Below are 15920 nucleotides of genomic sequence, written 5' to 3'. Positions count from 1 at the left end.
CGGAAACCGCAGTTATCGGTAAAACCGGTCCGGACCAGTTCCTGTTCCGGTCGTTTTCAAACCGGTCCAAATTTAAAATTTGAATTTGAATTCCAAAAAATAAAAAATTCCCAAAAAAATTTCTGAAAATACTTCAAGTTGCGACGAATATAATGGTGTCAAATTTTTTCAAATATTCGTTCATTTAGTATACTTTGCGGGCATATGAAGTTAAACCAAAAAAGAAAAAAAATAGGCCGGCTCATTAAGGCCCACTTTGGCCCGGCGACCCTACGAAGGGTCCAGAATGCACGCCGCACCCCACCCACGCCAGAACCCTATCCGCACCCATCGCGCGACCCCTCCGCCGCCCCTGCAGCCGGCCAGCCGCCCGGACCGCGCGGCTAGCCGGCCGGTAGCTCCGGTAAGCTGGCCCGGTCGCGGATCCCCCGCCGCAACCCCCCCCCCCCCAACGCGCGACCAGCACTCAGCGCTGGCAAGCCGCCCGGAGCGCGCGGCTAGCCGAGCGAGAGCTCCGGTAAGCCGGCCCGGCCGGTAGCTGGTATGAACTCGAATTTTTTTTATCCTATAGGATGATTTAGAATATTAGATGCTTTGTTTTAGGATTTAGGTAAGATTTAGGTGTATGACTTAAGTGTATTTAGGATTTTATACAAGGTATGAACTCGATTTCTTTTTATCATATGAGTTGATTTAGAATATTAGATGATTTGTTTTAGGATTTAGATAAGATTTAAGTGTATGACTTAAGTGTATTTATGATTTCATTTATGTGATTGATATGTTTTTGTTGTTCATTTATGTAGATAGACAATGGCAGGCAGAGATAAAGATGTTGTATGGGAACATGGTGAAAATCTTTATCCCGGATGGCGATGCAAATATTGTCGTACGCAGAAAGGAGGAGGTGGTACGACTAGATTGAAACAACATTTGGCTGGGCGCGGGGCGGAGGTGGTCCATTGCATGAATGTGCCACCAAATGTGCGGGAGTTCTTTCAACGTGACATTGAGAGGGCTAAGAAAGTCTGCTAACCGGGCTCGAGAGAGGTTGAGACGGCAAAAGGCTGCAGCGGAGGGAAACTATCCCGGTGATGAAGAAAATGAGGAGGCTCAGCTGCAGCGTGCCATGGACCTATCGAGAGCGGAAGCAGAGTACCGACGGGGGTGGAACAGAGAGGATGTGCATACGAGCATGGAGGGGGTAGTAGTTCGACGAGGGGAAATCCTATGCAGAGAATGTTTCGAAGGGCAACTTCGCAGAGAGAGAGAGTCATGCGGTGGAGGACTATAACTTGACAGCCGGTGGGAGAAGAGGAATGACACAACCAAAGATTGATACAGGCTCCTGGACGCAGAAGGGTAGGAATGCAAAGGAAGCTATTGGTAAAGCTTGGTCAAATTTTTTCATATTGCGGGAGTACCTAGAAGACAGGCTGACAGTCCATATTTTGTCAACGCGGTCAGGGAGACACAGAAGTGGGGTAAGTTTTCTTTCATTGGAATGACACCTATGAGCTTACATTTCTGTATCTCATGATTTTCATATGGTTGCAGGTGAAGGTATCGCATCACCCACTGGACGGGATATTGATGGCAAGTACCTTGATCAGAACGAGCAAGACTTGAAGACGAGGTACGTAAAATTTCAAAAAGGCTAGCCCTTATTTGGCGTCACATTGATGTGTGATTCATGGACTGGCCCGACGAGGATCAGTGTCATCAAATTTTTGATATATTGCAATGGGGTCATGTGGTTCCACAAGTCTATTGATGCGAGTGGAAGAACTCAAGATGCTGCATATTTGCTCAAGGTAGCCCCTAAACATGTTACATTCACATTGAGTATGTTTTGAAGGTTACTAAAGATTCTTTCTATGTTGACAGGAGATTCGAAAGGTGGTGGAGATTGGACCGGAGCATGTCATGCATGTAGTCGCCGACAACGGCTCAAACTACAAAAAAACATGCAAGGAACTAAGAGAGGTGTATGAACACATTGCTTGGACACCTTGTCTAGCACACACCGTCAATTTGATGTTGAAGGATATAGCTCGAACTACAAGAAAGCATGTTTCATTGCAATTTGGGCCTGCACACTTCTCCTTTGGAGGTGGATAGCTGATGAAATGAAATCAATCAGGTAAGTAACAGTAAGCCTGCAAAAAGTGATCAACCTGCAGATGCTGCAGTTGAAATGATTGAATGCAGAGAGATAAGTAATAGCATTGTATATAACCTGCACACTTCTTCTACCTTGCTTGTTTTTCCTGGACAAGAGAGAATGCAAAAGATGAATTCATCGCAGCAAATAGACAGATGCAGCTACTGAAATACTTTAGGAATTTATACCTTCTCTTCCCATTCTTTAAGCTTTTTCTCTTCCTTTTTCTTCTTAGAATCTAAACCTAATATCTTCCTCATTGCTTCAGCCTGTACAATTGGAGTTTGCAAAATTGCACCACCCAATGGAACAGAAAAAAACATATGAAACTATAAATAAGAACAGATGTAAACCTGTTCTATAACAGGGCATGCAGACATGCAGTACTAGGAAGTAGCAAGTACTCGAAGAACAAGCACCACACATGGTTGCGGATCGACTTTCACTCTTTCAGACTTCAGACAGATAGAACATGCAACCAGAAACAAGATACTCGAAATAAAAAAAATGCAGCAGACACAAGGAGAAAAAGTTTCAGCTTATGCACCATATATAAGTCTGAATGTATAATTCCATTTTCAGGCAATATAGCTCAGAAACAAAACTCTATTTCCATATTACGCCTATGCACCTCATTGACAGTAAATGAGCATATGAAGATCAGTATAGCTAAACATAACTGGCCTATGGAATCTGTTTGATTTCTGCAGCCTTTGTCTAACAAGCAGTCAAATGAACATAAGTCTCTCTAATGCATAGGAACTGAGGTTTGCTTACCTTAGCAATTTCAGCTGGTTTTAGAGCTCCCTGTATGTCTTGTTTATTTGCAAAAACTAACAATGAAGCTCCGGCTAGTCTCTGTTAAAATCAATAATTCAAGGACAATTCAATTGGAACACTGTCTGAGTACATAAAATTCTTAGCCTAGGCTGGCAAAGAGACATTATTCTCTAATTCAAGGACAATTCTTAACCAGACTAAACAAGATGTCTGAATTTAAACAATAATTCTGCATGTCTCTGTCAAGTTCAGCAGCAGTCCTACCCAAACACCAAAGAATAAATTTAATGGAAGATTGCACTTCCCTAAAATGTGCATGCAACCAAATCCTGAATATTTCATTGGCAGTCAATTAAATAGACAAGGCAAATCTAGACATACCCATTCTTAAAACGATCCAGGACATCAACAATATCATCACAAAACAGGGCTGGGTCGCCCACTTTTGGGTCATAGAAGTTCATGCCAATATAGTTCCCTTTAGCATCAACAAGGGGCCCTCCAATCCCAGCCTAAACAAGTTATATTGAGAAAGTTTGAAATGCCAAAATAGAAGATAAAACTTGTACTAACAGAATTATTCACTTCCATGGTTTAAACATGGGCATAAATATATCAACAGAAATACCTGGGTATTGAAGCTTTTTGAAATCAAATGGGCCAGACCACTGGGGAACCAGTTTCCCAATTGAAGCCATTAAATCACCTGATTTGAAGCAACGCCCTACAGAAGCTACTAATTTAGGACAAAGATTTGTCGATCCATGTCTAAGAACTGGAAGAGAGACAGCACAGGATGTCTTGACACTGACATCAAACATAACAAATAAAAATATTTAACAGAAGGCTCAAGAAGAAAATGGTCATTGCAATTGTTGTCCCTCCGTGCACTTGCAGCTTTGGACAGCAACTCCACAAACAGGCAGTAATGCACTTTACAGCACAAACCTCATCTGCAGGTGAAGTAGCGAGATCAACCTCCTTGATGCAAACACAAACATTTTTCAAACCTGCATGGACAAGATGCCAAACTTAGAACGACAACATGGAAATGAGATAGGATATTACAAATAATGGTAAGGCAGCATTAGCTGGTCCCAAAAGTAGTTAAAAGCATTAATTGGCAAAAACAAGAGCTATGTATTTCATGAAGGAGGCACAACTCTGCATTTCACTAATGAATAAACAAAAGCAAAATAGCTCGCATTCCTTGGGCTATGCCTGCAGCTCCTCCTTGATCTTTTCCGGATCTAGCACAGGAGTAGGGATCCACAACAAACCTTAGCACGAGGACAGGAGGAGGAGAGGAACACCTTCTTGGCGGCGGAGCAGAAACCGACGTGGTGGAGGAGAAAAAGAAGCTACGCGGTGCTGCGGATCTCGGACGGGAGGCGGAGGTGGCGGAGGACGGCGGCGCGGCGCCGGATATTGGACGGGGAGGTGGAGGACCGGCAGCTGGGGGAGGCGGGCCCCGCGGCGACAGGACGGGGTGGCGCGACCTGGACGGGGAGGGCAGAGCGGCGGCGCGGCCTGGACGGGGCCGCGTAGGGGCGGAGCGACGGCGGCGCCTTCGACTCGGGGACTCACGGGAGGCGGAGGTGCTCGCGAGCCGCACGGGGACTCGAGCGGCGCAGCGACGGGGAGGCCGAGCGGCGGAGGCGGAGCGACCGACGGAGATGAAGGGGCGGAGGGGTGGTGGCGCCCGGATGCAGAGGATGAGTGGCGGCAGCTCCTGGAGGCGGAGGCGGAGGCTGAGGACGGGGGCAGAGGCGGAGGAGGCGGCGGCGCTGGTTTTCCTCGACGGGGAAGTGATGCCCGCCCCCGTGGAAAACTCGTGGATCGGGTCAGACATCCCCTTGTCGTGGGCTTCCAAATGGCGGGGTGATTTGGCCCGTGGCCGATTTCCACGCGGGTTTGCTGCCCAGGGAAAAAGCCGGGTTCCTTCCGGGATTCTGGGCTCCCAAACTAGTCTTTATTGGACTTCGCTCGATTTCCACGCGGATTTTCTGTCCAGGGAAAAAGCCGGGTTCCCTCCGGGATTCTGGACTCCCAAACTAGCCTTTATTGGACTTCGCTTGATGCAGTGCTCAAAAGCTGCCATTTTATTTTGAGAGTTATTGTTATTTCAAATGAATTAATATGTTGCTTGCACATTTACCGAAGAGTTAGTTTTTCATATATGTATGGATTTATCTAACTCTTTTTGTGCCGAAGAAACTGTATTGTTACCTTTTGGTTCTTAGCGCTGAAGCAACATATCCCTCCGGTTCAAAGGGATGTTGTCATCAGCGGAATGGCTGAAATGCCCGAAATAAGCGGACACGGTCCGTCCTCATTTTTATGACAATGACATCAAATGCCCTGTTTAATATTTTACTATTTACCCTTAGTAATACCTTACTTAATTATATGCTTGTGCTAACCTCTTGCTTAATTGCATGCTTATCCTGACCTCTTTTATTTGAAAGGATACTATCTATCTGTTGTGCAGGATTTTTGCCAAGGTAAGAAACTCTACTTTGCCCTTGTGCCTGCTTACTTTGTTCGTGTTCTACACACTGTCTACTTCATTTAAATTATAGTGCACTTCGCGGTATTGGTTTTCACCCCGAAGCCAGAAATATTTTTATATGGAGATTCGGTCATCTAAGCCTTGTGAAAGATTCTCCTTCGGGCTATTGGTTTTCACCCCGAAACGAATACAACTCTGTATGGGGTCTCTGGTTGTCTAAGTCTTATGCAAGATTCACCTTCGGGACATTGGTTTTCACTCCGAAAAAAATTATATATGGGATTTCGGTTATCCGACTTTGATGCAAGATCCCCCTTCGGGTTATTAACTTTCACCCCGAAGCGACACTCTATATGGGATTCAGCCATCTATGTTTTATGCAAGATCCTCCTTCGGGTTATTGGTCTTCACCCCGAAGCGACACTCTATATGGGATTCGGAAATTTATGGTTTATGCAAGATCCTCCTTCGGATTATTGGTTTTCACCCCGAAGCAAAACACGATTATATATGAAAATGACTATGCTTTAGTCTTACGGAATTTTATTTGGCCTTCGGTTATTGGCATGCTTGATAAGGGTGCACCGAAACGTCTATCCCTCTTCGTCAAGCGAAGAGGGGAGTCATCGGCGCATTGCAAGTGAATGCCACTTGGAGAAATGAGCCCAGGGCCCGCGAAGCTGAACGGCCCGCAGCACCCTTTGGTCTTAGTTCTTAATTTTTTTTCCAGTCGAAAAGACCTTCCGCGCAGAGCGCCGAAGGCATTCAAAGTCCTATCGTGCAGAATGTCGAAGGCATGAAAAGTCCTTTCGTGCGAAAGCCAAAGACTAGAGCTTACCTATGCGAGCTAAAGAGCCGAAGGTCTCCTAAGAGAAGTCCTTTAGTGCAAAAAGCCGAATGCATGGAAAGTCCTTCGGCAATTATGCCGAAGGCATCCTAATAGATTTAAAAAATATTATTCTCTCAAATAAAAATGATGCAGGCCTTGCAGGTGCATAAATTGGCATCTTCGGAATGGCAAAAATTCTATCATTGATATTCGCATTATTGTTGAAAAAACAGTCATCCACACCAACAATCTTCGTCGCAAGCCGACTTTGGAGGGGTCTTCGGCATGGATTACCCTGCCCCTCTAACTTCGACCTTCACCCTAGCCGACACAGCTCGGCTCGAGGGATTTGCCTTCTACTTTGGTGACGACTACTACGGCCTTCACCCTCGCCGACACATCTCGGCTCGAGGGGCTCGCCTGGCCTTCGCCCTCGCCGATACAGCTCGGCTAGAGGAGTTCGCCCACCACTTCGACGGCGACTACTTCGACCTTCGCCCGCGCCGACACAGCTCGGCTCGAGGGGCTCGCCTTCTACTTCGGCGACGACTGCTCCGGCCTTCGCTCTCGCCGACACAGCTCGGCTCGATTGGCTCACCTTCTACTTCGGCGACGACTACTACGGCCTTCGCCATCGCCGACACATCTCGGCTCGAGGGCTCACCTGGCCTTCGCCCTCACCGATACAGCTCGGCTAGAGGAGTTCGCCCTCCATTTCGACGGCGACTACTTCGACCTTCGCCTGCGCTGACACAGCTCGGCTCGAGGGGCTCGCCTTCTACTTCGGCGACGACTGCTCCAGCCTTCGCTCTCGCCGACACAGCTCGGCTCGAGGGGCTCGCTTTCTACTTCGGCAACGACTGCTCCGGCCTTCGCTCTCGCCGACACAGCTCGGCTCGAGGGATTTGCCTTCTACTTTGGTGACGACTACTACGGCCTTCGCCCTCGCCGACACATCTCGGCTCGAGGGACTCGCCTGGCCTTCGCCCTCGCCGATATAGCTTGGCTAGAGGAGTTCGCCCTCCACTTCGGCGGCGACTACTTCGACCTTCGCCCGCGCCGACACAGCTCAGCTCGAGGGGCTCGCCTTCTACTTCGGCGACGACTGCTCCGGCCTTCGCTCTCGCCGACATAGCTCGGCTCGAGGGGCTCGCCTTCTACTTCGGCGACGACTACTACGACCTTCGCCCTCTCCGACACATCTCGGCTCGAGGGGCTCTCCTGGCCTTCGCCCTCGTCGATACAGCTCGACTAGAGGAGTTCGCCCTCCACTTCGGCGGCGACTACTTCGACTTTCCCCCGCGCCGACATAGCTCGGCTCGAGGAGCTCGCCTTCTACTTCGGCGATGATTGTTCCGGCCTTCGCTCTCGCCGACACAGCTCGGCTCGACGGGCTCGCTTTCTACTTTGGCAACGACTGCTCCGGCCTTCGCTTTCGCCAGCACAACTCGGCTCGAGGGGCTTGCCTTCTACTTCGGCGATGACTACTACGGCCTTCACCCTCGCCGACACATCTCAGCTCGAGGGGCTCGCCTGGTCTTCGCCCACGCCGATACGGCTCGGCTAGAGGAGTTAGCCCTCCACTTCGGCGGCGACTACTTCGACCTTCGACCGCGCCGACACAGCTCGGCTCGAGGGGTTCGCCTTCTACTTCGGCGACGACTGCTCCGGCCTTCGCCCTCGCCAACACAGCTAGGCTAGAGGGGCTGGCCTTCTACTTCGGCGACGAGTGCTCCGGCCTTTGCTCTCGCCGACACAGCTCGGCTCGAGGGACTCGCCTTCTACTTCGGCAACGACTACTCCGGCCTTCGCTCTCGCCGACACAGCTCGGCTCGAGGGGCTCGCCTTCTATTTCGGCGACGACTACTACGACCTTCGCCCTCGTCAACACATCTCGGCTCGAGGGGCTCGCCTGGCCTTCGCCCTCGCCGATACAGCTCGGCTAGAGGGGCTCGTCCTCCACTTCGGCGACGACTACTTCGACCCTCGACATCGGCTGTTTCGGCTTCACCTCCTGAAGAACCTTCACTCCCTCCGCTACGAACTCCGGCCAAGAGCGGCTGGGGACAGGGCAGACTAGCATCACTTTGCGCGTCTAGTCTTGACCGGCGCTCGAAAGCGGAGAGCCGAAGACACTGCATCCTCTACTTCGACTACATCAACTGCGACGAAGAGTGATTCGTGGAGACGACGAGATCCAACCAAAGTCAAGCGATGAAGATTCCACTTTTCCCCCGCCGAAGACCTTCATCACCGCCGAAGACATTCATCACCGCCGAAGACATTCGTCATCACTAACTAGAGTGTATCGTCATGTATATGTGGGCCCGCTAGGCGTGCGTGCTCTTTTCTCCATCTGTTTTGTCTCACTGGATTTTTGGATGGAGTTTTTAGCGAGGCGTACGAGCGGGCGGTCATGAGGACAGTACTTGTGGCCGAGGTCATAGATAGAGCTGGGCCACTTTCTATGTATTCAGCTACTATGTTTTGTCGTACCGATCAAAACAAAGTAGCTGAGGGGCTACTGTTGGGGGAATAGCCCAGCCCATGAGATTAATGAGCCTCATGTAGCAGCCCAGAGACCTATTTGTAAATATTGTACCCACCAGGGGGCCGGGGTTAAATTGCCGCCCCCCTCCCCTCCTATATATAGCTGGCCCAAGGGGTCAAATGGGGACTCTCTCCTCCCCCAGGAGCATTTTTTCACTCTCTTGAGTGCTCACTTGCTCTGGTGTTTGGTGCACCTTCGGTGTCCTTCCCCTCTCTCTGTTATTTGGTGGAGTTTTGTTCCCAACATGCTACACACATCACCAAAGAAAATTTAGTTTCCATCACATCGCAAAAAACACGTTTTAGTATGCAACACACCATACAAAGAGCAGGTATAAGAAGAATTTCTCCAATCTCAATGGAGGTAGGCCGAGCCCGTGAAGAACGCGGCTTGCCCGTGCTCGGCCTGACCTACGTGGTCGGCGTCATCGTCGATATGTCCTCTTTCACGCTCACCCCACGACGACGATTTATACATTTGGGTCAAAAGCGCGAAAATTACCTCTCAGGACTTTTGGGCCGTCAGTTTACGTTTGGGCCGTGCACGGTCTTCGATACCCATATATTGATGGGCTTTCTAGGTCCATGTTCACACTCCTTTCCGAGGAATTCGGTGGACACGCTCCAGTGCTACACACCATATGCGAGCATTTTCGGGTGTGTTTAGTTGGTGAAAAAGTTTGGGTTTTGGTATTGTAGCACATTTTGTTGTTATTTAAAAAATAATATTGAATTATGAACTAATTAGGTTTAAAAGATTCAGCTCGTGCTAATCAGTTAGACTTTATAATTAGTTATTTTTTCAACTGCATTTAATGCTCCATGCTTGTGTTCGAAGATTCGATGTGACGGGTACTATGCAAATTTTTTTTGGGAAGTAAACATGGCCACGTTGTGCCACATTCCTACTATTTATTTAATATTGTTTTACGAAAATTTTACTTGATATTGTTCACGGTATTCAACTTTATACTTGACATAGAGTAGCTCCCATCCATTGCCCATGCTATTGTTTATTTTCTTGGCACGTGATGCGCATGATGAGTATGTTTGCTGCTTATCTTTCACGATGGGAATTGAAAGAAACGCTATCAGTGTGGTGTGACTGTTTGTCTGTTTCGTACTGTACCACGATTCATTGGATGTTCAAATACACATGGACTCCTCTTGTACACCAACATAGCTCTTGTTGATATATATAATAAAGAAAAACACATGTTGGCAACTTGGCTTCTCCTATGGACGAGCAGTCACGCCGCTACCTTAATATGCTGATTCATGGCTGTCAAAACTGATCCAAGAATGGGACTTTGAACATTCTATCGTGGAAAGAACTACAGCCCGTTGGATAGCACAACACAGCTCACCTTTCTAATTAAGCAACAATATCATCCACTTTAAGTTCAATTCTAATGAAGGTTTCATTTGTGTCAAAAATAGGGTACTTTTTTTATGAGGTTGCAAAGAAGAAAGAAGTTCGATCTAAATGGAACTAGCAAGAGCCACTGTTTTCAAAACAAATACTCTCTTGTCTAAGAAAACATAAAAGCAATATTTCGGGAAAAAACTGTTTTAATTATCAATTAAATGCCATCTTGCACATGTGGTACATTTTTAGAAACACCAATATGAAATTCCCCATTGGCATTATTCTAAAGAAGAAAAATTAGATTGTAAAGACAAAACAAAAAAAATAGATAATCATCTTTCCTAACCAGCCCTTTGAAGTAACAAAATAGGAAGCAAAACTGTCCGCTTGGTGCTACTTCATGACACTGTTAACAGTGGAGTAGATTTGATTCTCCTTTTAATGATGGAGGGGCAGATTAGATTTTCACGGCACAAGAAAACATAAATAATAATTTTCCATATCCGGTCATTCGTCATGGAAGAAAAATGCTACGGAAATTGGCTGCCCTGAAATATGCCCCGTTCATGGTTGGGTCTGGGTAGATTAGGTTCTCATAATAATAACACAAAAAAACATAAATGCTAAAAGTAAAGAAAGAATACATAATAAATAAATAAGAAACGAATTTGTTTTTCTTGGTCCAAAGTCCACGGCACTCGGTGGCCAAAGAGAGAGATTTTGGTTTTGGCATTGGCTTTTGCAACCCTTTTTCCACCAAACCTTCCTCTCCAGGTCCAGGGTCATCCACCCCATAAAATCGTCCCGTCATACCACATTAGCACTCCAATCCGGCAATTCCTGCCCTCTGCCTGCGCGCATCGGGAAAAAAGAGGCGGCTACCAGGAAAGCGGAGGGTAGGCGGCGGCCGCAAGTTGGGAGCAAAAGAAGAGCGGCAAATCTAAGAGAGATCAGAGCCTCAAGGGAGAGAGTCGGCAGAGAGCGCCGAGCATGGAGAGCTCGATCTCGAGGACCGAGCTGAACTGCATCAGCCTGGCGGACCCGGACATCCAGAAATCGGTCGCGCTCCTCAAACAGGTCCGGGGTTCTTTCTTGATTATCTTGATTATCGCAATTTTAGTCAACAGGTGCCCGAATAGCAGAAAACTTGAAACTTTCTTTCTCGAGACCTACGATCAAACGGCAATTTCAAGCTTTTATTACGGCTTGTTGGTAGGATTTTGTTTCTTTTAGCGAGGTAGGTAGGAATCTGCTTGTTATAATTCTTTGCTTTTCGTAAGGAGGTTAGTAGAATTGAGTTGCTGTTACCTGTCAGTGAACAAGTTCAGCAAAAACATGGACTTCGCTCCAATATATATTATACTAATTGAAGCATCATTAGTGAACTGTTGCTTTCACTTTGTACATTATTTAATTGTGCCTTTAAATCTTCTGCACTGCAACTAAGATTCGTTAAAGATTGTGCTGACGAGAGTGATCTGCCATCTTGCAATTTGTTTACTCTATTGGTCTGTCAACAAAAAAAGTCAGCACCTTTGCCTCCGAAGGATTTGCACTACTTGGTTCTCTTTATTTGGAGTATGTCTTCAGTTAGAATCCTTGACCATGCCAAGACGACATCTTACCCCTACGGCACAATCTTTATAGAGTGCATATTACCATTTTTTGCATGTTGTTTTGAATTTGTAAAGAGTAAAACAGTGATATATGACATGAATCAGCTTGAAATGTCATTCCCAGTTTTCTGTTCTAGAGTTTCCTATGGTTATTTCTTGATCCATAATTTGTTCAGTTGTTGGCTTGTTGCCCCTTGACTGGCTGACATATGTGTGAAGAACTTATTTGCTTTCTTAACGAGTTACAGTTTGCATTTTTAGCAGCTGAGAGCTCAAGTGTTGCATGGCTGTGCTGGTTCTGTTTCTTCTAATAGCTCCATGTAAGAGCTTTTTTTTCTGAAAAGAATGATATCATTTGGTAGGCATGCCTAGATTCAGGCTTCTTCTATGTTGTGGATCATGGGATAAGCCAAGAGTCCATGGATGAAGTTTTTGCCCAGAGCAAGAAATTCTTTGACCTTCCCCACAGTGAGAAGATGAAGCTTCTCCGAGATGAGAAGAATCGAGGGTATACACCCATGCTGGATGAAATTCTTGATCCAGAAAATCAAGTGAATGGTAAGTTATTCAAACTCCACACTGTTGCTGCACATAAATTTACTTTTCATGGTGTGTATACATGTTAGAGACTTCTGCTAGTGATGAAAATCTCAATTGGTTATATCAAGACTAATTCAAAAGGATAGGATCTTAAAAAAAAACTCTGTAGAGGCAACTGCACTGAGAAATCACGCTTTAATTTGGTTGTCCTTTGTTTACGTACTGTACTATATTCAGTTATTTTACACATTATTACCGGATGCACTTGATCGGTTTCAGGTGACTACAAGGAAGGATATTATATAGGAGTTGAGGTACCTGAAGATAATCCAGAAGCAAACAAACCATTTTATGGTCCAAATCAGTGGCCTACCGAAGGTGTAGCTCTTTTCCCCTTTTTTAAGATGCCATTGACAAAACTGAATGATTCTTGATACGATGGTTTAGTGTATCCTTGAAACTTGGTGACACAGTACACAGCTGTAGATTAGTGCAACTCTTCTATGTTGGTTTTTGTTCACATAGATTCTTTAGTGCTTCTCTGCTCGTTTAAGTCATATGTTTCCTTTAATGTTTAATTTGTTGATTATCACAGCACTGCATTGTGTTTACCTGTTTTACATATACTTTCCCTATCACCCCTTCAGAAGTATTGCCAAAATGGAGGAAGGTGATGGAGCAATATCACAGGGAGGCATTGTGAGTTCATTGTGCCTTGACTTCAGAATAACACTTTGTATAGAAGCGCACCAATTGTATTAGTCAGTTTTAAATTTAACAAAGTGAATAATGATGATCCATTAGGTTGCAAATCTGCTCATATCTAGACCTTAGAAGTATGGTAATGAAGTTTAGTTTCTTGGATCAGGGATTTACAGTTCTCATTTCAGGAGAGTAGCAAAATCAGTTGCAAGGATCATTGCTCTTGCTCTGGACCTAGATGTGGACTTCTTTGATAGACCCGAAATGCTTGCCAAGCCTATAGCCATTTTAAGGCTCTTACACTATGAAGGTGGACAAAAGACAGGTCATGCCTTCATGTCAAATGGTATTTGTCCCCAAGGAACATAACGAAATTCTGTTGTTTGATGTTCTTTTCATCATCAGGTCGAGTATCAAATCCTGCAAAGGGTGTCTATGGAGCAGGAGCGCATTCAGATTATGGCCTAATAACTCTCCTGGCAACCGATGATGTAGTTGGACTTCAAGTAATACAACTTACAACAATGTTTTTCTTATGTTTTTCGTGGCGTCGCTTTGACTAGGATTTGCCTTCTGAACCCTGCAGATATGTAAGGACAGGAATGCTCAGCCTCAAATATGGGAATATGTAGCTCCTTTGAAAGGGTAACGTATTTTAATCCAATTACTTCATGCACGTCTCACTATGAGCTATGTGTTTGGAAAGTAAACACATGAAATTCATCCTGATAATTATAACCCATAACGTGTTTAACCTTGATTTTCAGAGGATTCATCGTCAATCTTGGTGATATGCTTGAAAGGTGGAGTAACTGCATTTTCAGGTAGGCAAAAGTATCTCTAGCAAAGTGGCAAGATCACACTTCTTATTGGCATCTAGATGCTAGTATTACTTATTGTTGGGAGAGCTAAATAGTGTTGCTTCCACACTAAGCTGTCAGTTTGAAAAAGACATTAGCTGATGAACATTTTTCTCATGCTCTTATTACTGTTTTCTTATGGTGCATAATAATTGTTTCTCACACTTGTAGGTCAACCTTGCATCGAGTAGTCCTAGATGGGCAAGAACGCTACTCGGTAAGTTAGTACTGTAAACCTATCAAAATAACGAACTTCCCTATCGAGCTGAAACTAATTAAATGAAAAGGTCAGATTGTTTTAGTTATGCATATTGCAACCTTTGCAAAATGAAAAGAAGAAAAAAAATATACATTTGTCCTTATTAAGTTCTTTCTGTTTCATCAGTTGTCCCGAGCCCAAGCATGTCTGGTGTATGCCCTAAATGGCTAAATTAGATGATTTAATCACGGTCGTTTCCCTTGTCTGAACAGATAGCTTACTTTGTGGAACCAAGCCACGACTGCGTAGTTGAGTGCCTGCCGACCTGCAAATCTGAAACAAATCCTCCAAAGTAAGCTCTAGCTCCTTCAGATGGTTTGGATTTAGCCATCTGGAGCACATTCTCTGATGAGGCTATATCAACTCTGAAGCCCCATGTGGTTTAATGTTGCAATTGATCCTCATTGCCTGGTTCAGGTTCCCCCCAATCACCTGCTCTGCCTACCTGTCCCAGCGCTACAAGGACACTCATGCAGATCTGAGCTCTTACAGCGACGGCAAGGCCTGAAGGATGCCCTACTCTTACCCTTTTTTTTCTGTCACTACTCACTGATGCTTCAGTTTCAGCCATCCAATGTTTACGTGTAACCTTCAATAACACAGTAGTGTGAAGGATGGCACTGTGTGTGTACTAATACCATTACCAGTGTACCAGTATAAGCATAGCAGTTTTGTAGATGCCGTTCTCTATGTACCATGAAGAGAAGAGCCAAGAAGGGACTTCTCTGTTCTCGTGTATAGTGTTTGCTGTTCTGAAGACTGAAGTTCCCGAGCTTATCCTTAGTCGCTGTTGAGAGGTCCCTTTGCTTTTTAGCGATAGCTTTCGACGTGATGCATCGGGATAATTCTCGTGTCGGGACTGTTATGGATGGTTCGGTGCACCTTGGGACCATGCATGTTGTGGTCTAAATCTATCCGGTCCACGCGGTGCGGCATATGCCAAAAGCCCAAAACTTTGAGAGGTGCGAGATGCCAGGTTATCTGCTGTGTCATGATCTTGGTTGGAATCAGCTTTGTCCAACAAAAATGGCGTGACGACGCTCCCCTCTGGAAAGAAATGGGCACTACGCTTCATCCAGCAAACATGGTGCGACGATGCTGCCCTCCAGAAAGAAATGGGCACTGTCCAACGGAGTAGCTTTCGTGACGTGCTACGTATTCAAACTCGATCGAGTTTCTTAAAGTGCATTTTCTCCATAATTTATAAAAGATGAAAATCACTTGCAACGGCTTATTCTACTGGCTTGTGCCAATATGCGGTTTTTCGTGGCCTTGCTTTAGTTGTGCCATCTGGATTTATTTTCACTGTTAGCATACTTGCGACAGCGATTTGACTCTTTCAGATATCTCATCTGCAAGCCAGAAGTCATAACCGTGTGGAAGAATAACAAACATTGCTAAAACATATGGAATTTCCCGGCTCTCTGGATTGTAATGTGGTTGCTTGGTGCCATAGTATTGTGTATTTGCATTGTACATTTGTACTTATGAATTTCCAACTGACAGTCATGAGGTCCTGTAAATCTTTCCAAGTGGCATAAACCCCGCATAGAGAACTGAATGTAATTGCAGTGTCCTACTTCGATAACTATAGTGTTTATCCATGAATAAATTGACCTGTGATCATGATGCCACCTGATAACCAGGATGTCATTCGTGCTGCTTACAAGCTTCTCCAGAAAGAGAGGCAAAGGATAAAGGAAACTGAAGGCGACTGCTTCATCCTCTCGATTTAATTG

At 45.6% G+C, this 15920-nt stretch overlaps 1 protein-coding gene and 1 long non-coding RNA gene across 6 annotated transcripts; one reads left to right on the top strand and one right to left on the bottom strand.

Moving 5' to 3' along the window:
* Window positions 1-1717: 1717 nt before the first annotated feature.
* On the bottom strand, window positions 1718-4779 carry LOC120675599. 4 transcript variants are annotated; one of them, XR_005675400.1, is made up of 8 exons: window positions 4225-4778; window positions 3893-3954; window positions 3573-3668; window positions 3326-3456; window positions 2942-3022; window positions 2353-2433; window positions 2240-2270; window positions 1718-2121 (listed from the first exon to the last, which is right to left on the bottom strand). It is a non-coding gene; the product is annotated as an uncharacterized LOC120675599 (long non-coding RNA). The 4 variants fall into 4 exon arrangements; XR_005675401.1 differs by having other exon boundaries at window positions 4258-4778; XR_005675399.1 differs by having other exon boundaries at window positions 3573-3954; window positions 4225-4779.
* A 6133-nt stretch (window positions 4780-10912) lies between these two features.
* LOC120673717 (2-oxoglutarate-Fe(II) type oxidoreductase hxnY-like) lies at window positions 10913-14964 on the top strand. 2 transcript variants are annotated; one of them, XM_039954701.1, is made up of 11 exons: window positions 10913-11281; window positions 12183-12378; window positions 12640-12738; window positions 13008-13059; window positions 13251-13372; window positions 13468-13568; window positions 13649-13707; window positions 13830-13886; window positions 14094-14139; window positions 14394-14473; window positions 14599-14964. In XM_039954701.1, the coding sequence occupies exons 1-11, from the start codon at window positions 11195-11197 to the stop codon at window positions 14687-14689; spliced, it is 990 nt and encodes a 329-aa protein (XP_039810635.1). In that variant the 5' UTR covers window positions 10913-11194; the 3' UTR covers window positions 14690-14964. The 2 variants fall into 2 exon arrangements, with proteins under 2 accessions (XP_039810635.1, XP_039810633.1); XM_039954699.1 differs by having other exon boundaries at window positions 10917-11281; window positions 13251-13387.
* Window positions 14965-15920: the final 956 nt, after the last annotated feature.

This window comes from Panicum virgatum, chromosome 5N (genome assembly GCF_016808335.1).
Source record: "Panicum virgatum strain AP13 chromosome 5N, P.virgatum_v5, whole genome shotgun sequence".
NCBI classification, from domain to species: Eukaryota; Viridiplantae; Streptophyta; class Magnoliopsida; order Poales; family Poaceae; genus Panicum; species Panicum virgatum.
The sequence above is the reverse complement of the archived record's forward strand: the minus strand, read 5'-3'. Positions and strand labels throughout refer to the sequence as shown.

Bases quoted from the DNA above. Each gene is read 5' to 3' on its own strand.
- LOC120673717 (XM_039954699.1), top strand. From the start codon at position 11,195: ATGGAGAGCTCGATCTCGAGGACCGAGCTGAACTGCATCAGCCTGGCG. The intron at 11,282-12,182 runs GTCCGGGGTTCT...ATCATTTGGTAG, and splicing joins CGGTCGCGCTCCTCAAACAG to GCATGCCTAGATTCAGGCTT. The intron at 13,708-13,829 runs GTAACGTATTTT...CTTGATTTTCAG, and splicing joins TATGTAGCTCCTTTGAAAGG to AGGATTCATCGTCAATCTTG.